This window comes from Myotis nattereri (assembly GCF_964212035.1).
Source record: "Myotis nattereri genome assembly, chromosome: 2".
Lineage (NCBI taxonomy): Eukaryota > Metazoa > Chordata > Mammalia > Chiroptera > Vespertilionidae > Myotis > Myotis nattereri.
Genome location: NC_138076.1, coordinates 118,704,360 through 118,728,474, shown reverse-complemented (window position 1 = coordinate 118,728,474; position 24,115 = coordinate 118,704,360). Strand labels below are relative to the sequence as shown.

General features: G+C 41.2%; 1 protein-coding gene across 4 annotated transcripts in view; it reads left to right on the top strand.

Moving 5' to 3' along the window:
- Positions 1-681: 681 nt before the first annotated feature.
- NUP58 (nucleoporin 58) overlaps positions 682-24,115 on the top strand; it is a gene marked incomplete at its 3' end in the record, with an annotated part of 68,644 nt that continues 45,210 nt past the window's right edge. Inside the window, exons 1-6 of one of the 4 annotated variants that reach the window (XM_081083122.1) lie at positions 682-1,018; positions 10,770-10,912; positions 15,259-15,408; positions 16,270-16,407; positions 18,636-18,746; positions 24,065-24,089. In XM_081083122.1, coding sequence (XP_080939248.1) covers positions 912-1,018; positions 10,770-10,912; positions 15,259-15,408; positions 16,270-16,407; positions 18,636-18,746; positions 24,065-24,089 — 674 coding nt within the window. In that variant the 5' untranslated portion in view covers positions 682-911. The remainder of the gene's footprint in view (positions 1,019-10,769; positions 10,913-15,258; positions 15,409-16,269; positions 16,408-18,635; positions 18,747-24,064; positions 24,090-24,115) is intronic. The other 3 variants (XM_081083125.1, XM_081083123.1, XM_081083124.1) reach the window with 3 other exon arrangements.

The following is a 24,115-nucleotide window of genomic DNA, read 5'->3' as shown; positions in this document are numbered from 1 at the left end:
CATCGGAGCGCCGCAAAGCCGGGAGGGAGGCAGCGGTCCGGGAGGGAAGCCGCGCTCCGCCCCCAGGTCCCGCACTGGCAGCGGGCAGGAAACGCTGACACTATTTACAGAGTTTACATCCTCTGCCATTCGGAGGGCCTGTCCACTTCTGTTTGCTCAGCACCACGAACAGGGCCAGCCAGCCCACCTGCGAAAGGACGCTCTCCTGCATTTTCTTGGTGGTCGCAGCATCGGGCCCCGCATGCCTTGGAGCCCAAGGTGGTGCTCACGTCTTTGAACCGATGAGTGAATTGTTATTGATTGATTGCCAAACTGTTAGGAGGCACACACCTCTTCGTTTTTCAAGGAGTGGCAGGCAACGAACGATTAAAATCGTTCCTGTAAAAGGTGGTGGGCGAGGGGGGGGTGGCGAGGATAGAAATGATCAACAGGGCCCTCCCAACTCTGGGATTCTGCGCATCCTTTTAGGAAGTAGGCAAGGACATAAGCATTAATGGAGATACAACAGCGCTGGAATACAGAAAACGTCAGCGTGGCTGCCGAAATGGAACTAAAAGAGAAATAGTGTGGTTTTGTTTGAACTCGGAAAGTCTACCTCCAGAGAGGAGGCGGGGCCCCAACCTCAGTCCCAGGGTGCTTTGCGCGGTACGCCGGCCCCCACCCCATCCCAGAGTTCCCTGCGCGGCGGCCTCGCTTCCGGCGGGCTGTGTGCGCGCCGCGGGCGCTGGGACGTTCTCCTGCGTGGTTGTGCCGCCCGACTCGACCTGGTTTCCGCCGCCGCCGGAGTTTGCGGTTCCCGCCGGGTCCTGGCTGCGGCGGGAAGCAATGCTTCCCGGGCCGCTTCGGCTTTGATGCGAGAGGAGCATCCTAGACCCCTTTGCGCGTTCTGAAGGCGCCGAGCCGGAGCAGCCATGTCTACGGGGTTCTCCTTCGGGACCGGCACGCTAGGTTCCACCACCGTAGCCGCCGGCGGGACTGGCACAGGCGGCGGTTTCTCCTTCGGAACAGGGGCGTCTAGGTAACCGCACTCCCTCGCCTTCCCGGCCAGGTCCTCCCAGCGAGGCTCCCGTAGGGTAATCCCGCCGGCTTCTCTCTGGGTCGGCCTGGAGAAAAACCATTGCCCCGCGCCAGCTTCGTGCGCTTCCCGCTCGCCGCCGCGCCCGGGCACTGCGTGCGGCCTGGCTGAGAGGAGGGCGGGTGGAGGGGGGATGGTTTCTGTGTTGTGAGGCCCCAGAATCTACGATGTTTCGGACATGGTTCCACTGGCGAGGTCTGGCTGGATGCAAGGCCCTAGCAGTTTGTCCGTCCGGCACAGAATGAATGTGGTACGAATGAATGAAATACAGCTTATTGTGGGGCTTTAGAAAAAGACAGTAGAAAAATTTAAGGACCAAAGTTTCTCCCTGATAATGAATTTAGTTCAGGATATTACAGAGCTTTGATGAGTTCGTGGTTAACGAGTTATCAAGTCTTTGTGCCTCTTGGGACTCTAGCTGTCCTCGTTTTTGTTTTCTTATAGCATAACTTTGAACAGGATGCAAAAGTGAGAATGTTGTGTTTTAATGACTCACATTGTCTTAATTAAATTGCAAAATGTAGGTCATATATTCATCCATTTCTGTGCAACCTGCTACACCGGTGACAAAAATTTTACTAGCAGAAACCCCCAAAGAGGCAATTAAAATAGTTAAAAATCATTTTATTAATGACAGATTTTATCTTTAGAACTCAATCTTTTGAAGGTAAAGATGGTGTTTACTAAATCAAGACGTGTGCATAGAAGCTTAGAGAATATTGTTGTCGATTAAAAAGGCAAAAATACCTTCAGCATTGTAGTCAAAAAGGGAGGAGGACCACAGGCTACACATCAAGTCAGAAACCTGGGAGTTTTCCTTAATGCCTCTTTTTCTCTCACTCTATACACTTAATCAGCAAGGCTTGGTAATTTTAATTATCTTCTATTCGCTTCATTTTCAGTGCTGCAAGCTGTTGCCATTCCTTGAACAAATATTTATTGGACACACTCCTGTGTAGTAGGCTCTGTTTTAGGTGGCAAATAAGAGTCCTGCTCTCCTGAAGCTTACATTCTTACGAAAATACTTAAGATTCCCACCTGGTTTTCAAGCAGTCACCTTTCCCTTGTTAAATTAGAACTGCGCCCTTCATTTCCTACTTATTAGTTCAATTAAATCTCAAAAAATCTACTTTTATGTCAATCTTTTTACTACATTGTAGCCAGGTTGATATTTTTAAAAAATTCACATTGCCTCCCTCCAATGGTTTTTCACTATCATTGGAATGAAGTAAAAATAAACCTTGCTATGGCCCTCATATAATCTGGAACTTCTTCAACAGCCTTATCCTGAGCCCATTTTTCCTCATTTTAGTTTGCTCCAATTCAGTGGTCCAGACCCATTAAATTGCATTTATATTATCACCCAGTTCAGGAACACAAGTAACTGAAAGTTTCAAGAAAGATACCCTCACTTCATATGATGCACTGATATTTTCTATTCTGTTGCATTTCATTTAAAAAAAATGCTTATTATCTCCTAAATTGATTTCAATGGGTCCTGATCTTAGTTCCAAAAACCCTGCTCTAGCAACTTGGGCCTTTTCTCAGTTTCTTGGCCAAACCCCTTCCCACTTTAGGGTAGTTCCATCTGTTTTGAATTCCCTTACTACCTCATACCCATGTGCCAAGCTAATGCCTACTTTTGGGATTAAAAAGGTTACTTCCCCAGAGAGGCTTTTTCTGACCTATAGGAAGTGTATATCCTCACAGTACCCTGTACCATAGCACTTACCACAGTTGTAACAGTTCATTATGTATTTTTGTTGACTTATTTATTGTCTGATCCAAGCAATAGAATGGATGCTCCATGAGGGTGGAGACCTTTTCATACTGTTTTTCCAGTAGACACAGTGAAGCTCAATATATATTTGTTGAAGGAATGATTGATTGATTAATCTCTTTCTCTTACTGGAAATTTCTAGAGCGCAGAGCCTTACTTACCATTTCATCCTTAGTCCTCAGTCCCTATAACAGTGCCTGGGATATAATAAGGACTTTAATAAATGCTGTTGAATGATCAAGTAAGTGAATAATCTATTGGCAATAAATTACATTTACACAGGTTTTAGAAAGGCTTGGATAAATTAACAAATGGAGAGACTGACTAACATCTCTCCATTGGAATACTAATTTGGAGGCCTGACTGCTCCTACTGCCATTTGGTGATTTGGTATCACTCTGGGAAAGTTCCTCTCCAAGCCTCAGTTCCCACATTTGGAAAAGGAATATAATAATTACCTCAGAGTTGTTGAATGAGATAAGCATGTAGAAAATGTAGCATATTGCATTTGCTAAGTGCTCAGTAAATGTTAGCTTTTATGTTATTAAGTCCACATTAAGGCAAGCTGGGGAAGTTAAAAGCACATTACTGATCTGCTGGAGTCAACTTGGCTCACATCCTGTTGAGTCAGTGGCAGATAATAATGGGTAGGGGTCAGGTCTGGGGTAGCTTTTTCTTTTTCTTCAAGTAAATTTCTCTGCCACAGAGACATTTCTGTTTTGCTTCTGTGATAAAGTAATACCATTTCACTTTGATGTATTTTCTTTGGTAATGTTTTCAGCTTTAATTATGAAGCACTTCATTGTGTCTTCAATCAAGAAATTTTAAATATTTTAATTATCTAAAATACATATTTTCACTGTACATCTTTTGCATGTTTATGAGATAGCAGTGAAAAAAAAGGATCACTGGCCCTAGGTGTTTTGGCTCAGTGGAGAGAGTGTCGACCTGGGGACTGAAGGGTCCCAGGTTCAATTCCAGTCAAGGGTACATGCTGGGTAGTGGGCTCAAGCCCCAGTGGGGGGCATGAGGCAGCTGATCGGTGGTTCTGTCATTATTGATGTTTCCATCTCTCTCTCCCTCTCCCTTTCTCTCTGAAATCAATAAAAATATATTTAAAAAAAGATCACTGATTTGTGAGGAAGGGGAGCATAATAATTTTTTAAATTTGATATCATTAAAATATGCCAATAATGTTTCTTTTAAACTCAGTTTGAGTGTTTAAAAATCTGTGCTTTGTTAGTGAGGCCTTGCAGCCCTGTCCTGACAATCTACCCCTCACCCCCACCCCAGCTTGCTATCATTTTTTAAGATCAGTGGTAAACTAAGACACAATTAGTGTATGTCCTCTTGTTTTTCCTCTTCAGAGTTGAGGACTCATTTCAGGTTCTACCTCTTTAGTTAAGCTCCTCCCTCTCTATAGCCCTCACGGTGCTTTGCTGGCATTGTATAATGTGTTTAGTAGAATTTATACTTGTTCCTAATGATAGCAATAGCAACAACGTGCATTGAGTGAAGTTAATTCGTCCTGCTTGATCTCTTAATTTTACAAAAAATCCTAAGGGTACTGTTAGTCCCACTTTGCAGATAAAATAGAGGCTCAAAAAGATTAAGTAGTATCACCTACATATCAGCACAATGGGGAACTGGTACTGGATCCCAGCCATAACATTACTGCCTTCCCCTTAAATTGAAACTTCCCAGGCTTACAAGCTTTTTAAAACTGACATTGAGTCCTCTTGATAATTAATGTCTGTTTGGAAGTGCCTGGAGAGAAGTAATAAAGATTCCATATGTAGGATGAGTGGGATTTCATAATTGTTACAATCTGTTAACTCTCCTGCGTAATTTTTGAAATTCTATTGAGTGATCAAGTTTTTGGGTTTTCTTTCTTTTTTTTTAGCCTACTTTCATAATTTGTTCTCCTACCTATAAATAGCAAATTGGAGCCTCTGAGGCTTGATGAGAACAGTTGAAAAGCTGTGAACTTTGTTCACATCACTTGTTATTGGCTGCTCTTTCAAAAATTCTGAAGAGAATTTCTGCTGATGAATACAATTAAAAATATGTATATACTAGAGGCCCGGTGCATGAAATTCGTGCACTGGGGGGGGGGTGGAATCCCTCAGCCCGGCCTGTGCCCTCTCACAGTCTGGGACCCCTCGCTCCTTATGGTCCGCCTGCTTGCTGCTCCCTACCACTCGGCTCGCTGCTCCTCAGTGCTGCCGCGGAGGTTCCTGCCACCTCCGCTGCACTCACCAGCCATGAGCCCGGCTTCTGGATGAGCAGCACTCCCTCTGAGGGAACTCATTGTACCTCCAGGCCCTGGTTGGTGTGGATCAGTAGTTAGAGTGTCCTCCCACGCACCAAAGGGTCATGAGTTCGATTCCAGGTGAGGGCACATACACAGGTTGTGGGTTGCTTGGGCAACTGATCGATGTTTCTCTTTCTCTTTCCCTCTCCCTTCCTCTCTCTAGAATCAATGAAAAGAACATATCCTGAGAGGAGGACTTAAAAAGAAAAAAAAATAATGCTGGTTTGGTTCAGTGGATAGTGCTGCAGGCAGACTGAAGGTTACCAGGTTGGATTCCAATCGAAGGCATATACCCGGGTTGCCGGCTTAATCCAGGGCCCTGGTCGGGGATTCAGCAAGGGACAACCATTTGATGTCTCTCATATTAGTTTCTGTCTTTCTCCCTCCTACTCTCTGTAAAAAAAAAAAAAAAAAAAAAAAAAATCAATGCAAAAATGTCCTCAGGTGAGGATTAACCAAAACAAACACACAAACAAACACACACCCATTCCCAGTGTGATTATTGAAGGAGCATATGAAGTATTTGTTGAATAAACGGGAAGGGATGAGACTTTGCTTTTTAACTGTTTTAGCAACTCTGCAAGCCAGAGGGTTTATTTTTATTTTTTTTAAATATATTTTATTGATTTTTATAGAGAGGAAGCTAGAGGGAGAGTGAGAAACATCGATGAGAGAGAAACATATATCAGCTGCCTCCTGCACACCCCTTACTGGGGATGTGCCCCCAACAAAGGTATATTCCCTTGACCAGAATTGAACCCGGGACCCCTCAGTCCACAGGCCGATGCCCTGTCCACTGAGCCAAACTGGTTAGGGCCGGAGGGTTTATTTTTTATTTTCATTTTTATTGATTGATTATTTTAGAGAGAGGAAGGGAGCGAGAGAAACATCAGTATGTTGTTCCACTTACTATGCTCTCTTTGGTTGCTTCTTGTCTGTGCCCTGACCAGGGATCCAACTTGCAGCCTTGCTGTATCAGGAGGAGGTTCTAACCCACTGCTCAGGGTGCTGCCTGTCAGGGCCCCTCAACAAAATCCCTCTGGTGTGCCCTGGCCCCTGCTGTGGGTCGGAGCTCCTCTGCCACAGCAAAGGTTTGGGTTCCATTCTGCCAGGTTTTGGGTTTGATTCCTGGTCCAGGCTGACTGCTGCTCAGCAAGTGACCAAGGACCATTGAAGTTCATGTGCTCTAGTCATTCAGTGGGGACCCGGGGTTCCATGGTTGACTTGGCTGACTCTGATCCCTGCTACACCCAGTCCTTCATCCAGGGCGACTTCAACTATAAAAGCTGCGTGGCCTCCAGGTAGGTCGCCCTCTCCATGGCTCGCCAGGCTTGGTTTCTGCACAGTTGCCCTGGGAGGCGGATTTCCAGGTTCCCAGGGAGAGCGCCCTCTACTCTGGACTCCCAGGGAGAGCCGGTTGGGGGTGTGAGTGCTGGCTGACCTCTGTGGTCGCCCCACCAGCCCGATCTCCCCTGCCTGTGGCCCCGCCCCTCACTTCCTGATCTCAGATCAGGGGACCACAGGCACCTCAGTACCCAGTCCCCTGGGTGCCGCCATACCTGTGGCCCCGCCCCTCCCTTTGCCATTGCAGATCAGAGGGCTGCAGGCACAGCTGCACCCTGGGGCTGCACCCTGTGCCCAGGGTGCTGCCATGCCTGCTGCCCCGCCCCTCCCTTCGCGATTGCAGATCCGGGGGCCTCAGGCACGGCTGCACCCGAACCACAGGGGCAGCCGTGCCTGTGACCCCGCCCCTCACTTCCTGATCTCAGATCAGGGCACCACAGGCACCTCAGCACCTGGTGCCCAGGGTGCTGCCGTCCCTGCTGCCCAGCCCCTCCCTTCGTGATCGCATATCCTGGGGCGCAGGAACGGCTGCACCTGAACCCCAGGGGCAGTCGTGCCTGTGACACCGCTCCTCACTTCCTGATCTCAGATCAAGGGACCACAGGCACCTCAGCACCTGGTGCCCTGGGTGCTGCCATGCCTGCGGCCCAGCCCCTCCCTTCGCGATTGCAGATCAGATGGCCGCAGGCAGGCTGCAACCTGGGCCTGCACTCAGTGCTCAGGGTGCTGCCATGCCTGCTGCCCCGCCCCTCCCTTCATGATCACATATCCAGGGGCCGCAGGCACGGCTGCACCGGATGCCCTGGGTGCCGCCCCTGCCTTCACGATAGCAGATCAGAGGGCTGCAGGCACGGCTGCACCCTGGGCCTGTACCCGGTGCCCAGGATGCTGCCGTGCCTGCTGCCCCTCCCCTCCGTGATCACATATCGGGGGCCACAGGCACGGCTGCACCCGATGCCCTGGGTGCCGCCATGCTTGTGGCCCCGCCCCTCCCTTCTCGATTGCAGATCAGATGGCCGCAGGCAGGCTGCACCCTGGCCTGCACCCAGTGCTCAGGGTGCTGCCATGCCTGCTACCCCGCCCCTCCCTTCATAATCACATATCCCGGGCACAGGCACGGCTGCACCTGATCCCCCTGGTGCAGCCGTGCCTGCGCCCCGCCTCTCCCTTCAAGATGGCAGATCAGGGGACTGCAGGCACAGCTGGGTGCCGGGGTGCCGCTGTGCCTGGGGCCCCGCCCCTCCTTTCGCCAGTTGGCACCCCTGGCCCCTGTGGTCCTGCACCCCGGCTTGCTCTTCCTCCGATTGCCATGGCGATCACGGGCACCCCTGCCGGGGGTGTCGCCTGGCCTGCTGGGCTTTCTGATGGCGATCACTGGCTGGGGGGGCGGGATCCCCACAGGGCTGCCTTTGCCTGCCCCCCAGCTCTTGCCTGCCACCATTCTTCCATCTTTCCCCTTTTGCCTCCCATCATTGTGCCTATGTATGCAAATTAGCCGCCATCTTTGTTGGCAGTTAATTTGCATATCGCCCTGATTAGCCAATGGGAAGGGTAGCTGTTGTACGCTAATTACCATGTTTCTCTTTTATTAGATAGGATTTCATTGATTTCAGACAGGAAGAGGGAGAGGGAGAGGGAGAAACATCAATGATGAGAGAGAATCTTTGATAGACTGCCTCCTTCATGCCTGGAGCTGAGGATCTAGCAACCTGGGCATGTGCCCTTGACTGAAATTGAAACTGGGACCATTCAGTCTGCAGGCTGACACTATCCATTGAGCCAAACCAGCTAGGGCCACAATCTTGATTGGGGTAATTTTGATTTGCATTTTAATCTTTTTTAAAAAAATATATTTTTATTGATTCAGAGAGGAAGGGAGAGGGAGAGAGAGATGGAAACATCAATGATGAGAGAGAATCATTGATTGGCTGCCTCCTGCATGCCCCCTACTGGGGATCAGGCCTGCAACCCTGACGTGCCCTTGACCAGAATCGAACCCGGGACCCTTTAGTCCACAGGCTGACACTCTATCCACTGAGTCAAACTAGTCAGGACTGCATTTTACTCTTGCCAAGATATGTTCATTCTTATCTGTCATCTACTGCCCCTTCTCCCAATTCTTACTGCTTTTTTTCTGGCAAGATACCTTACACCGCCACCTCATAAATATGGTAATGAATGTAGCAGAGAGAGATGGTGAAGACAACTTAGATTATCTTTTCCATTTCTGGGTATGTTGGGGAAGAACAAATGAGTTTAATTATGTGAATTGTAAAGGAGTCGTTCAAAAGGAAAATGATCCACATTCAAGGAATTTCCTTATGGTCATTTTTTAAAATTATTTATTTATTTATTTACATATATTTTTATTGATTGCAGAGAGGAAGGGAGAGGGAGAGAGAGATAGAACCATTAATGATGAGAGAGAATCATTGATCAGCTGCCTCCTGCATGCCCGACACGGGATCTAGCCTGCAACCCAGGTATGTGTCCTTGACCAGAATCGAACCTGGGACCCTTAAGTCCGCAGGCTGACGCTCTATCCACTGAGCCAAACTGGCTAGGGCAGTGGTCGGCAAACTGCGGCTCACGCACCACATGCGGCTCTTTGGCCCCTTGAGTGTGGCTCTTCCACAAAATACCAACTTCTGCGCATGGGCCACGAAGTTTTAATCGCACTGTACGTGCGCGCCCAGACGTGGTATTTTGTGGAAGAGCCACACTCAAGGGGCCAAAGAGCCGCATTTGGTGCGCGAGCCACAGTTTGCTGACCACTGGGCTAGGGCATTGTGGCCATTTTTAAATAGCTCACTTTCAAACAAAAACAGGTGAAAGCAGAATAAGAATGTGTGGTTCTGTTTGCGATTACTTGGGATCTGAAATCTTAATTGCTCTAGATCAGTGATGGCGAACCTATGACACGCGTGTTGGGTGACACGTGAACTCATTTTTTTGGTTGATTTTTCTTAAATGGCATTTAAATATATATATATAAAGTAAATATCAAAAATATAAATCTTTGTTTTACTGTGGTTGCAAATATCAAAAAATTTCTATATGTGACATGGCACCAGAATTGAGTTAGGGTTTTTCAAAATGCTGATACGCCGAGCTCAAAAGGTTTGCCATCACTGCTCTAGATTATGCTTTTCTTGAAGATTGGTACTGTATTTTTTTAAAGATTAATTTTATGTGTGGATTTATTTTTAAAGATAACTGAAAAATATTTAAATTTGGTTAAACTTATTAGTTCCTTTTGTATCCTATGGAGATGCGTTAGATATCTATAATAATAAAAGCATAATATGCAAATCAACTGAAGAGCAGAACAACTTTCTGGACGACCACGCTATGACATGCACTGGCGCCAGGCCTGCCAATTAGGGTGCGATGTGATTGGTTGGGGGGCCCCCACCATCGCCCCACGATCATCCCGCAGAGGGAGGCCCAGGCCACCGGCCAGTGATGCTGTGGCGGGTATGTGGGGCTGGCCAGCGATGGCCCCACAGAGGGAGGCCCAGGCCAGCAGTGGCAGTGGCGGGGGCGGGGCCAGCTGCTGGCAGCCGGGGGAAGGAAAGCCCCAATAGGCCCTGATTGCTGCCAGGCCTAGGGACCCTACCTGAGGGGTCCCTGATTGCAAGAGGGCACAGGCCGGGCTGAGGGACACACACTCCCCGCCCCCCCCCCCCCCAACCCCCAGTGCACTAATTTCGTGCATTGGGCCTCTAGTCCTATATATTATAAGCCTAATATGCTAAGTATCCAGTCATCTGTTCAACCAATCAAACGGTAATATGCTAATGATATGCTAAGGCTGCTCAACTGCTCGCTATGATGTGCACTGACCACCAGGGGACAGACGTTCCAACTGGTAGATTAGCTTGCTGCTGGGATCTGGCCAATTGGGACTGAGTGAGATGGGCCAGACATGGCCTGGAGCCCACCTGTGGTTCCTCCCCAGCTGGCCAACCTCCCATGTCCCCCCCCGGCCCTGATTGTGCACCAGTGTGGTCCCTTGGCCTGGCCTGTGCCCTCTTGCAATCTGGGACCCCTCAGGGGATGTCGGAGAGCCAGTTTTGGCCCAATCCTGCAGGCTAGGACGAGGGACCCCACTGTTGCATGAATTCGTGCACCGGATCTCTAGTGTTAAATGGAAGAAATTAACCTTGAAGAGTTAATTTCATTTCTCTTAAGTCAATATCGGCTCTACTGGACCTTATTTTGTGTTTTTTTTTTTTTTTTTTTTAATAAACAAGTAACCCTTCTGTGGGCCTCAATTTTGGAACTCTTGGAAGCACCTCGACTCCAGCAACTACATCTGCTCCTTCAGGTGGTTTTGGAACTGGGCTCTTTGGATCTAAGCCTGCCACTGGATTCACTCTAGGAGGAACAAATACAGGTGAGGATTGTCACATTTTCAGAGAGTAGGTCTGGGATTTTATCCTTTTTCAAGTCTGTACTGAATCTCCTTCCTTTATAAGTATTGTTATTGATGGTAGACTTAAAAAATGGTAAATACTAAGATTAAAGAAAATATAGGGATGTGGAATTAAGGGCCAATGACAGGCCTAGTCATTAGCTATGATCTACTTTTGCATAAGGGAGAAAAACACACATACATTTAAAGAATTAAAGAAGTTATAGCTCTTTAAATATGGCAAATAAAAATAATTTAAATTTTTATATTAGATTATATAATGCAGCGGTTCTCAACCCGTGGATCGCAACCCCTTTGACGGTCGAATGACCCTTTCATAGGGTTCGCCTAAGACCATCCTGCATATCAGATATTTACATGACGATTCATAACAGTAGCAACATTACAGTTATGAAGTAGCAACGAAAATAATTTTATGGTTGGGTCATAACGTGAGGAACTGTATTTAAAGGGCCAGAAGGTTGAGAACCACTGATATAATGCAATGTTTTTTGTTTTTTTTTAAAATATATTTTTATTGATTTTTTACAGAGAGGAAGAGAGAGAGATAGAAACATCGATGAGAGAGAAACATCGATCAGCTGCCTCCTGCACATCTCCTACTGGGGATGTGCCCGCAACCCAGGTACATGCCCTTGACCGGAATCGAACCTGGGACCTTTCAGTCCGCAGGCCGACGCTCTATCCACTGAGCCAAACCGGTTTTGGCTGCAATGTTTTACCTTAATGAAGATTAAGACAAGTTTACCAATTTGGCCATTAATTAATCACCATATATGGGGCAGTCAGCACCCTATTTTGCTGTAACATTATAGTTTACATTCTTTAAAAAAAAATTTTTTTAAATCCTCACCTGAGGTTATACTTACTGATCTTTTTTTAGAGAGCGAGAGGGAGAGAGAGCCATTGATGTGAGAGAGAGTATAGATTGGCTGCCTTCCATACCTCTCCAAACTGGGATTGTACCTGTAACCCAGGTATGTGCCCTGAACAAGAATTGGACCTGTAACCTTTAGTTATACGGGAGGACCCTCCAACCGAGTGATACCAGCCAGGGCTATAATTTACATTTTTAAGAAATATTTTAAATTATTGTATTAAATAATTTAATAGTTTAAGTGGTAAAAGGACAAGAGGGTAAGATTTCTGGTGGACATTACAATAATAAAGAGTGTGTTCAGTACTACAGTTGTTTTGTTATTAAAAGCTAAAAATATGTTTCACTGAGGTTGCTTCCTTATTTATCCTTTATTCTCTATCCTCAGAGCCTCTTGGTCTCTGTTACCACCTTTTGCATAGGCCTTCCAGCATTAATTGCAACACTTTCACAGCCAGGCATAAAAAATGAAATAACTGCAGTAATAAATATGAGACCAGCCATTGCGCTTTAGCTCTGTGCGCCAAGGTGTTTTTGTTTTTGTTTTTAGTAGCTTTTTTTTATTCCTTGCTTAATTTTGTTATAAGCAATATTATTTTCATTTTATAAATCTTATTTGCTAATTAATCAAATTATTTACAGCTTGTAATATGAAAATCAGTGCTATAGGAAGAGTGTTTATATTAGTTAATGTTTATGGTGGAACAAGAAATTGTGATATGTTTGGTCATTAGCAGTGTTCTCACTCCCTGAAGGTGATTCCAAGTCTTGCCCTTGTGAAAAATCAAAAGAATGCCATCTTCCACTGATGATTACATTTTATTTCTCTTTTTGTCTCCAGGAATAGCATCAGTATTTGCGTATTTTAAAAATCCTTTTTTAATTAAAATATTTTTAATTCAGATTTGGTTTTTCTTTGAAATTTATTTCACAATACATTTTTCAGTCTTTTGAGTCCTTTTAGTGGAAAAAACAAAGTATAGGCCAGAGTCTTGGAATTAAGCCCTGGTTGTGCCTCTAATTAGTTGTGAGGACATTTTTGGTCACTGAAATATCGGGCAGCTTTTAGTTATTTATAAAATTTGGGCATTGGACTATAACAAGTTTTTGGATTCCCTTCCAGCTGAAAAAAAAAAAATCGTTGTTTTCTACAGTGATCTGCTGAAGGAAATGTGAATAACTAGGATTATATCCTGCCTTGAATTTGGATGGCAATAAATAATGTGTGAAAGGCAATGGAAGAGTGGAAGGATATCGAGGAACCTCAATTAAAAATTGAAATAAATTCAAGATTAGTGTACTTTCTTCACTTGGCTGCTACTTACCTATTGTCAACAGAACTACATGTTTACTGTCAAAATTTTGGACAATTGGGCAAGCAATAGGGTCCTCTTATTTTCTGAGATTGTAGAACTCATACATGATTTCAAAGCACTGTACTCTAGCAGGAACTTCCAGTTGTGGTAAAGTCAATCCAGAAGGATAATTTTTGGCTTTTTTTCCTCTTAGTGCTTTTAGGAAAAGCCAAAATGTAGGCCATTTATACTTTTCGTCATTTAAATTTTTGAGCAGCTAAATGCATAATGCCCTGAACATTTAGCATTAGCTGTGGATGTCAGGAACTGCTGAGTGAGTGAGCAAGACACTCGGTCTGTTGTGAGGTGAAGGGAATAGGCAAGTATAAAACTATGTTCTTAGGTATTCTGATAAATGCTCCAGCAGATGTATGAAAGGCATTAAGGAAGGCAGAGGAAGGAGGGAGTAGGAGTTCATTTTAGGGACAGGAAACATTCTAGACGGAGGAGTGGAAAGTGCAAAGGCCTTATATAAAGATCCAAGGAAATAGGAAAAATACTTTGTTCTCGGGGGGTTTAGGTTTCAGCGGTAGGAATGGTAGGGAGAGATTTGAGGAGCAAGAGGACCAGTTAGGAAAGGTGATTGATTATATGCCAACACTTTAGACTCTGTTTTAGAGACAGTGGAAAGCTAATGGGAACCTTATGTCAGGGGGAATGACGAGGGTATTTTGTTGTTCTCTCCTCACTCCCTCCATCCCTCTTTTAAAAAAAAAGAGTAACAGGTAATTCCAAGAATAGGTTATAGGCTAGAGGAGGCTGATAACAGATAAATTAAGAGGTTATTCTACTACTTATTGAGAGAGAGGTGGCTTGAATTAAAGTTTTAGAGTATGCTTGTATTGCTGGGATATCTCTGAAGTAGAATTGACAGGATTTGTGACTAATAGAATGCAGGGAGCGAAGGGATGTCAAAAGTGATTGTGATTTCTGCCTTGAGTAACTGAATTAACCATAGAGGGTTTAGGAAAGTTTTTTTTAAAAGGGAGAAATATAGGGGTCCAAAGGGACATCAGGGTAGAGCTAACCAATGCAGACTCAGATAAGTGTAGATTTAGATCATGTACCTATAGTTGAAATTCTGAAAGTGGGTGAGATCTTTTAGGAAGTAAGGGAGCAGAAAGTAAACCATAGGGCAGTGATGGCGAACCTATGACACGCGTGTCAGAGGTGACACGCGAACTCTTTTTTTGGCTGATTTTTCTTCGTTAAATGGCATTTAAATATATAAAATAAATATCAAAAATATAAGTCTTTGTTTTACTATGGTTGCAAATATCAAAAAATTTCTATATGTGACATGGCACCAGAGTTAAGTTAGGGTTTTTCAAAATGCTGACATGCTGAGCTCAAAAGGTTCGCCATCACTGCCATAGGGAGTATCAGTTAAGAAGTGAACAGGTGAAAAGGAGATCTACAAAAGGGGGGTAGGAAGAATTCTGGGTGCTTTCAAACACAGGAACCAGAAGAAAGAGGATCTTAAGCAGTAGAGAATTGTCATGTATATAGTTTTGGAGAGGATGGGCCATTTTTCTGCTAGGTATTAAGGAAAGAAAGGTTAAATGCTGTTTTAGGTCAATTTAGGACAGCCGTGGGCAAACTACGGCCCGCGGGCCGGATCCCGCCCGTTTGAAATGAATAAAACTAAAAAAAAAAAGACCATACCCTTTTATGTAATGATGTTTACTTTGAATTTATATTAGTTCACACAAACACTCCATCCATGCTTTTGTTCAGGCCCTCCGGTCCAGTTTAAGAACCCATTGTGGCCCTCGAGTCAAAAAGTTTGCCCACCCCTGATCTAGGGGTACAACTAAATTGAATTTCAGTATTATCACATTGATTCAATTTTCTTTTGCTTTTCTTAACTCACAGGACCATCTTTTCACTCACTATTCACCATCATTTGGTGTTAAATTTTATATTTTTCTCTCATACATATAGAAGTACATCCTTGTTCTATCTATAAAAAATAGGATCACCAACTTGTAGGGATCCTGATTGACTGTATATATATATAATTATGATATATATATAATTATAGTAAAAGAAGGATTTTTTTTTTTTTAAAACAGGAACTCCAGCCACTACATCTGCATCTACAACAGGTTTCAGTTTAGGATTCAGTAAACCTGCAGCATCTGCCACACCATTTGCTTTGCCCATTACTTCTACCTCAGCTAGTGGTCTTACCCTTTCATCTGCTCTGACATCAACTCCAGCAGGTGAGGCAGAATGGAAAGTCACATTTTATGTTTAAATTTTAACTTTATTTGGTGAGTGTACATAGGTAGCCACCTTTATGAAATATAACTTCAGATTGGGGAATTTTTTACTTAAATTATTCAGCAACTTTGACCTATTAAATTACTGATTTGTGTAAAAGATCAACATTGGGCACTAAAGCAGCAGATACTATCTTGGAAGTTGGTCTCTATTTACAGAGAGCAGAGCAGGGAAGAGGATAAGAAAATAAAATGTAAAACCATTAATATATAATTTGTTCTCAAAGAGTATTTTGGTGACAGGGAAGAATAAAGAGTTTGCATAAACTTGCCTGGCTTAAATTCATTCAAATTTGAAGATGGAGTTGATGGCCTGGCTGAAAACTCTTTATTACTGTGTGAAATCTGTTACCTGATACCATTTTTTTTTATTACCCAAAGTCTTTTTTTTCTGTCACTCATTTTTTCTTTATTCATAAGTGTACTAGTATATAATTCTTTTTTTTAAAAAATATATTTTATTGATTTTCCACAGAGAGGAAGGGAGAGAGATAGAGAGTTAGAAACATCGATGAGAGAGAAACATCGATCAGCTGCCTCCTGCACATCCCCCACTGGGGTTGTGCCCGCAACCCAGGTACATGCCCTTGACGGGAATCAAACCTGGGACCCTTCGGTCCGCCGGCCAACGCTCTATCCACTGAGCCAAACCGGCCTCGGCTATAATTCTATCTTTATTGAGTAGTTTTTCCAAGAGCCAATTTTATCGTGAACATCAGTTTTTTAAAGAAAGTGTTTTATATTTGTTATGTTCTAGAAACAGTGTTTCCTCTTGAAGGTTTACAGTCTCACTTTTTATAGCATCCACAGGATTTACTCTCAATAATTTGGGTGGAACGACAGCCACAACTACGACTGCATCAACAGGCCTTTCTTTAGGGGGAGCCTTAGCTGGTTTGGGAGGTTCGCTTTTCCAGAGTACAAACACAGCAACATCAGGTAATTGATGGTACTTACTCTCTAGAAATAGTAAATATTTGTTTTAAAATTTACTTTATTTTGGCATTCTGAGCAGATTGCTTTGTCTTATTTAAGTTTTTAGTATGAAAACAATTGTAATGTTTTTCAATGCATAATTGGACCTCTTAGCAGTATTTTAGAAATACATTTTCCCGTTTCTCAATATTGACTGACTAGATAAAGAAATGAAGAGGACCTGTTTGATGAGTCAATAAAATTTCTAGAGAAACTTATCTTTTTAATAAATAGCAGTTGAATAGTCTAGCATCATTTAGTATCTACAGTCATGGTAAGATATCTTGACTTTTTAAGCCCTGGTTCTAGGAGTGGCTTTCTATTATAGATGTCAGGAAGGGTATTCGCATTCTTTGAAGGCAAGAGTGTAAAATTACAATATTAAGTAATTTTATTATAGTCAGGCAATACTTAAGTATCAGTTTACCTGCCAAGAGACTATTGAATGAATATTTCAGGTTGATTTCTCATTTCATGCTTATTTTGAAATTAGCCTTATGTCAAGGATTCTACAGATGTTTTGAATTTTGGCGATAGCTAATGTCAATTTAGGAAAGCCAGTGGGGTTTTGTGGGAGTGAGAAACGCTTCCCTTTTATTTGAAGAGGTTGTATAATTACTTAACAATGTAACATCAAGAATTTCTGTTTAACAATTTACATATTAGAAATAGTTGCTACATGTTGAAATCACAGAATTTTTGAAAATACTTAGATTTATTTATAATGGCTAGTTCAGTGGTTTCACTAATATGTGTCTTACTTTACCTCGTTGTGTGGGAGAGATGAAGGAATGTGACTTGATTTCTGTTAAAGCTATAGTTCTTTTATTTTTTTAAGCTATAGTTCTTTTGCATCTTCTATTCAAATACTAAATTTAATGGAGTAATTCCAAGTCAATAGAATGGGGGAAAAGGAGTTGGTGAAGATAACCTGTAGAAATTTGTAGTGTTCAAATTTCATTGATCTTTCAAATACTTTGTCATTATTGTCTAACTTTGTAGGTATTAAAAATGTCTTCTAATAATGAAATCACTAGATGACTATAACATACATTTCTTTGCATGATAAATATTTAAATACCTCTCCTAAAGATTCCTATCAGAGTAAGACACAAAAATAATCGAAAGGGGAGGTAGGGGATTGTTTTTGTGTCTTGTTATTGAGTTTTTAGATCTGTCCTGATTTTTCTTAGGCTCTTGACACAATATTCAATGTTTAATTTATGATTATATTAACCTGTATTGGTGTTTTTTAAAAACTGAATAAGCTATTTATTTAGCTATGGTTTTTCATACATTGCCAGGATTTAAATCCAGTTTTCAGTTACCCCATGCTCTTAACAATACATTCCACTGTTTTCTCTGTTTTTAAAGTAAATGGCATCTTGTCTTAAAAAAACCCACCCACGATTGTATCAGCTTGGGAATGTATGGATTCACTAGTATATATTGACTTAAAATTGACTATAGTCTAACTCTTCTAATTTCTTTTGTAAGGTAGGATTTAAATAAATGAAGTCTACTTTAAAAAAAAGTTTTATGCAAAGAACCTGGGAATATGATATTTTGAACTGTAAGATTTCCAAGTATTAATTCTTTAAGTTTCATTGATAGTAAAACAGTTTGTTTTATATTACACTCTTATAAATTCATACTAGATATTTACTTATTTACCCCCAGGTTTATTGAGGTATAATTGACAAATAAAATTGTAAGATTTTTTAAATGTACATGATTTGATAGATGTACTTCATTATAAAATTATTCCTTAATTAACTCCACCTATCAAGTTAATTAATACATTCAATACTAGAATATTTTAAAAGTATATAATTCCAAATCATGATTGTAAGACAAGATGTATTCACCTAGAAACATACTAAAACTCTTTTTTAGAGAGGGTTTGCAAACATAAAATTGAGTGTCCACATACATTGAATTAACATGTATTCTGACCCTTTTAATAAAAAAAAGTCACATTCAAACTACATATACTGTTGAATCCAAGCAAGACTATCAGTCTTTGTTTAGATTTAGAGCTTGCTCTAGACTTGTTTCTTGCTCTTTTCCTAAATCAAGTATGAAGAGAATCTGGAATCCAACTTAAAAGCATTGGAGTGCTTTGGTCAGAAGATGTAATCAGTATAAAGACTTCCAGTGAACTTTATAAATGATGTTTAGCTTATTCGTAGGTCTTGGACAGAATGCTTTAAGCTTGGCTTTGGGAACCACAGCAGCTACTTCAACTGCAGGCAATGAAGGCCTTGGTGGTATAGATTTTAGTAGTTCATCAGATAAAAAGAGTAAGTAATGTTATTATAATTTTATGTTCTAACAGTCCTGTGAGGGAACTTAAGTTCCTATGTCTGGAAGATTGTTAGTTATATGTAATATATTCATTAGTAAAGTTTTTACTTTTAAGTTTGTTTGCATTGTATTTTTATCAATGTTTTGTGTGCTGTGCATTTAAGGTTTTATTTTTCTAGAAAATTGAGATTTGTATGTGCCTATGTCTTATCTAGCTAGCTTAATGTATTGATTTATGTTTTTTATTTGGGAGCATGACACATATTGTTTGGAACCTGTCCTTATGTAATAATATATCACAAATACTTGTCAATGTCAGTAATTTTAAAACATTTTAATGCTGTTTAATATTAATCTTATGAATTGACATATCAATTTAGTCAGCCATCATCTAATTGATAGTGCTTATCTCCAGTTCTTTTACTCTGGAAAGTATCACTGCATTGTGCAACTTTACAGAGAGTCAGGGTAGTATTGTAATTTAAAGAGTGTCAATTCTGGAGCTAAATTGCCTGGGTTCAAATTATGGCTCAACTATTTTCAAGCTTTGTTGACTTTACTCAAGTTATTTATCCTCTCTGTGCTTTAGTTTTTTTGTTTGTTTTTATCTATAAGTGGGAGAAACAGTACCTACTTATAATTTAGTTTGAGGATTACTGTTTGTAAAACCTTAGCAGAGCCAGGCACATAGTAAATACTGTCTAAGCATGTGCTTTTATTTTAAATTTTGTTCATATTCTTGGTTATTTCTTTAGGGCAAATACCTCGAAATTGAATCACTGGTTTAAAGACAGGGACATTTTGGAGACTCTTGGTATATGTTGTGAAATTGCTTTCCAGGAAGGTTTTACCAATTTATGTACTCACCAGTGAGTAGTAAAATGCTCTTCTTGCTATGCTGAATATTCTTTTTAAAAGTTAGCCAAATTCATTTTGAAAAGTTTTTTATTGTTGGTTCTGTGTATGATTTTTTAAAAATATATTTTTATTGATTTCAGAGAGGAAGGAGAGGGGGAGAGAGATAGAAACATCAGTGATGAGAGAGAATCATTGATCGGCTGCCTCCCGCATGCCCCCCATTGGGGATCAGGCCCACATTGGGGATTGGACCCACAAACCTGGGCATGTGCCCTTGACTGGAATTGAACCTGGGACCATTCAGTCCAAAGGCTGACACGCTTTATACACCGAGCCAAACCAGCTAGGACCTGTGTATGATTTTTTGTTCTGTTTTGCAACATCTTTTCTGCTTCTGATGAAAGCATGTCTTACTAGAGTATATACATATATATTGCACTGAACCTCTCAGAACTAGAATGAGGTAGTGGTTGAAGGTTTATAGTAGTCAGTGCCCATATATCTATATAAGAATTTTTAAAATTGGACATGGGTTTTATTATAAAGAGATACTGTTTGTTCTAGGGTGAATTACTATCCTAAAAGTTGGAAAATCCTTTTAAACTTCAACAATTTGGGTTTATTTCTTTGAATAAAAATTTACTAAATTCTAAACATAGGGTCCTATTCTTATTTTTATGTCGTATTTCTAGAAACTCTGTCATTAGAAAAATAGCCTTAGGTGTTTTAGCAACTTATTTTTTTACTCAGTTGTAATAGCCTAGTACCCTTCTATTTTAAGACTACTTGTCTTAAAATTACTTTTAGGCTCCATATGAAAGAGCAGATTGAAGCAAAGGAGTGAAAAATGAAAGGAGTTAACCTCCTCTCCCTTGGTCTTATTCTGATACATACGGTACTTTAGAATTGAGCAAAAGGAGCACAAAGAATAATTAATGCACATGACTATATGTATAACGTCCCCATTTCCCTCATCTGTTATATGTGTCAAGGCAGTCAAGAGATTTCTTTTTCTAGTAGCGATATTAGGTAGACCTCAGTATTAGTGGGATTTGATCAGATGAAGAGTGGTAGGGAACAGCATTCCGTAAAGAGGGAGCAGCATGGCTCTGAAGAGTTTGGCTCAATGGATAGAGCGTCGGCCTGTGGACTGAAGGGTCCCAGGTTCAATTCCGGTCAAGGGCATGTGCCTTGGTTGTGGGCACATCTCCAGTGGGGGTTGTGCAGGAGGCAGCTGATCGATGTTGCTCTCTCATCGATGTTTCTAGCTCTCTGTCCCTCTCCCTTCCTCTCTATAAAAAAATCAATAAAATATATTTAAAAAAAAAAAAGAGGGAGCAGCATGAGCGAGTCCTAGTGATGAGAATGCTGGAAGACCAGTATACCTGCAGAACAGAAAGATTTAGATCCCAGAGATCATGAAAGGCCTTGTATGCCATAATAGTTTTATAATTAGCCCTGGCCAGTGTGGTTCACTTGGTTGAGCATTATTCCATGCACCAGGAGTTTGCCATTTCGATTGCTGATCAGGGCACATGCTTGGGTTGTGAGCTCGATCCCCACTAGGGGGCATACGGGAGGCAGCTGATTGATGTTTCTCTTTCACATCAATGTTTCCCTCTCCCTTTCTCTTTTTGAAATCAATAAAATATATTTTTAAAAAGTTTCATAATTATACTGATCAACCAAAGGGTTTTGATCTGTGTAATGTGACATGATGCGATTTGTCTTGTAAGAAAGCATCTGACAACCATGTGGAGAATAATGTGCAGGAAGCCAAGAGTAGATGTGGAGAACTGTTAAGAAGCCTTTATAGTAGTCCACAGGTATTACTGAGGTGTAAGCTAGAGAGACTATTCAGGAGTCCACACTAGTCTTGAAACAGATGCAAGTTTTATATACACGTTTGTGTGTGTGTTAATTTTTTTAATAAAATACTAGAGGCCCGGTGCACAAAATTCATGCACGAGTAGGGTCCCTGGGCCTAGCTGATGATCAGGAATGATCGGGGCCTTCTGGCTGCTAGCCAGGGCCTTCCTTCCCCAGCTGCTGGGCGAGGCCTTCATTCTGCACTGCCCCCTGGTGGTCAGCGCATGTCATAGCAAGCGATCAAACTCCCAATCTCAGTTGAACTCCGAAGGGGACACTTTGCATATTAGCCTTTTATATATATAGAAGATAGTAAAATGGAATGTCAAAGAAATAGCAAGATAATAACTAGTCAATAAAATAGTTGAACTATTTGAAAACAAATGAAATCCCTACCTTATATTACTGTCTCATCAAATCTAAGACCCTGTTTATAGAACAATGGTGCCAATTTCAGAAATGTCAAACTAAGAAAGGAAAAAATATCTTAGGATTAATGAGATAAAAAATATGAAAAACTTAGTTGGATTAAAGAGTTAAACAAAAAGAAACCCTGTGTTCAGAGATAAAAGGTAAATGACAAATTTAAGGTAAAATGCTTGATTTTTAGATGCTGCTTTTTGCACATTTTAACATTTCTGAAATAAAGATGTATCTTGCAATTATAAGGATTTAGTTTTAAAAATAGACATGAAAATCTCTCCCAAATTTTTTGGGGGGAGGCAGGCAAATTTTTGGTGGCCTTGTTTCGGCAAGGCTTAGGGGGGAAAAAAGACAAGAAATGTGATATATATGAGAAAGAATTACTTTGCTTAATGTCAAAATAGCTCTTAGAAGCCAGTAAGGGAAATAACCTCAAAAATGTACATAACATAAACAGGTAGTTCACGAAAGAAAAAATGCACTTGTCTAATTGGAATATGAATTAAGAGTATAATGAAGTGGCATTTTCGCCTACATACTAGCAATGATTTTTTTTTTTTAACGTGTTTATTGATGTTGAGAGTGTGATGGAAAAGATACACTTATTCCTAGTACATGGGAAGGTAAGTTGGGTTAGTTGTTGTAAGGGATCACTTTGGTAATATGTCAAAGGACCTACCCTGGCATACTCTTTGACCAATAAATTCCTCTTCTTGGAATGCAAATCAAGTAGTGCACAAGTAGATATAGACATTTGTTGCTAAGAAAGGGTTGGGCATAAATGTTGTGATACAGCTACATCATCTATGTACTCGGTTATCATTTAAAGTCATTTTAATTGACATGGAAAATATTCACAACATGCTAAGAAAATCCTGATTGCTTTAAAAAATGTGTGTACGGTTCTGGCCAGTATGTTCAGTTGTTTGGTGCAGTTCCATGCACCAAAAGGTCACCAGTTCAGTTCCCTGTTAGAGCACCTGCCTGGGTTACAGGTTCAATCTCCTGTAGGGAGCATGCAGGAGGCAGCTGATCGATGTTTCTCTCTCTCCCTCCCTCTCCCTTCCTCTCCCTCTCTCTCCCTCTCCTCTCTCCTCTCCTCTCTCCCTTTTTCCCTTCCCCCCTCCCTCTCCCTCCCTCTCTAAAATAGATATAATTAAAAAAAAATGATTTAAAAAGTGTATGTGCATGTGCAGAAAAAGGCTGGAAGGAACCATTGAGTTTTAGTGTGTTTCTGTATTTTCTGTACTTTAACATGCAGGTCACTGATTAATTTGCTTAAGGAGCACTTTTACTTTTTTCTATTTTTAGGTGTTATTACTGTGAGGGCTTTTGTTTGCTTTGCAGACACAAAAACCTTATTTTAAAATTTTCTGCATTTATAAAATATTTAGAGAAGTTCAGGTAATCAGATATATTTTAGTATTTTCATACTGATTGGGCCTTAAAAAGTACCAAGTAAAGCTCTTAGGAATTAAACTGCCAGGCAGGGAAATTTTTCATGGAAGGTAGTTTTAAAAACAAATATTTTTTTTTCTTTTTTCAATTTTTCAATTACAGCTTACATTCAGTATTATTCTGTATTAGTTTCGGATGTGCTCAAACTGGTTAGAAAATCACATACTTTAGAGTAGAGTGGTCCTCCCATTGCTTCAGGTACCCACTTGGCCCCATATGTATTATCAGTAGTTATGATATTATTGACTATATTTCCAATGCTGTAATCTACATCTCTGTGACTATTCTGTAACCACCAATTTGTACTGCTTAATCTTTTCACCTAGACCTGCAACCCCCCTTCCCTCTGACAACTGTCAGTCTTTTCTCTATGAATGAATCTGTTTCTATATTATTTTATTCTTTAGATTCCACATATATGTGAAATCATAATGGTATTTGTCTTTCTCTCATTGTCTTATTAAAGAAGATTCTTATCCTTTAAAGAAATAGATGCAAATCAGATACAGAACTCTTTATATATACGTAAATATATCTCCATAACTTGCTGTATTTGGGGTTTGTGACAAGTCATGATATTTAAGGGGCAATCTAAGAAATGCTTAACAGTTTCTATTTATATCTTAGTTTGCATTAACTTAAAACTTGTATGCATAGTACATTGTTAAATTGCCTATTTTTACACAAAGTTTCTTGAATTTTCTAGGTGATAAAACGGGAACAAGACCAGAGTAAGTTTACAATTTAACTTTTAAAA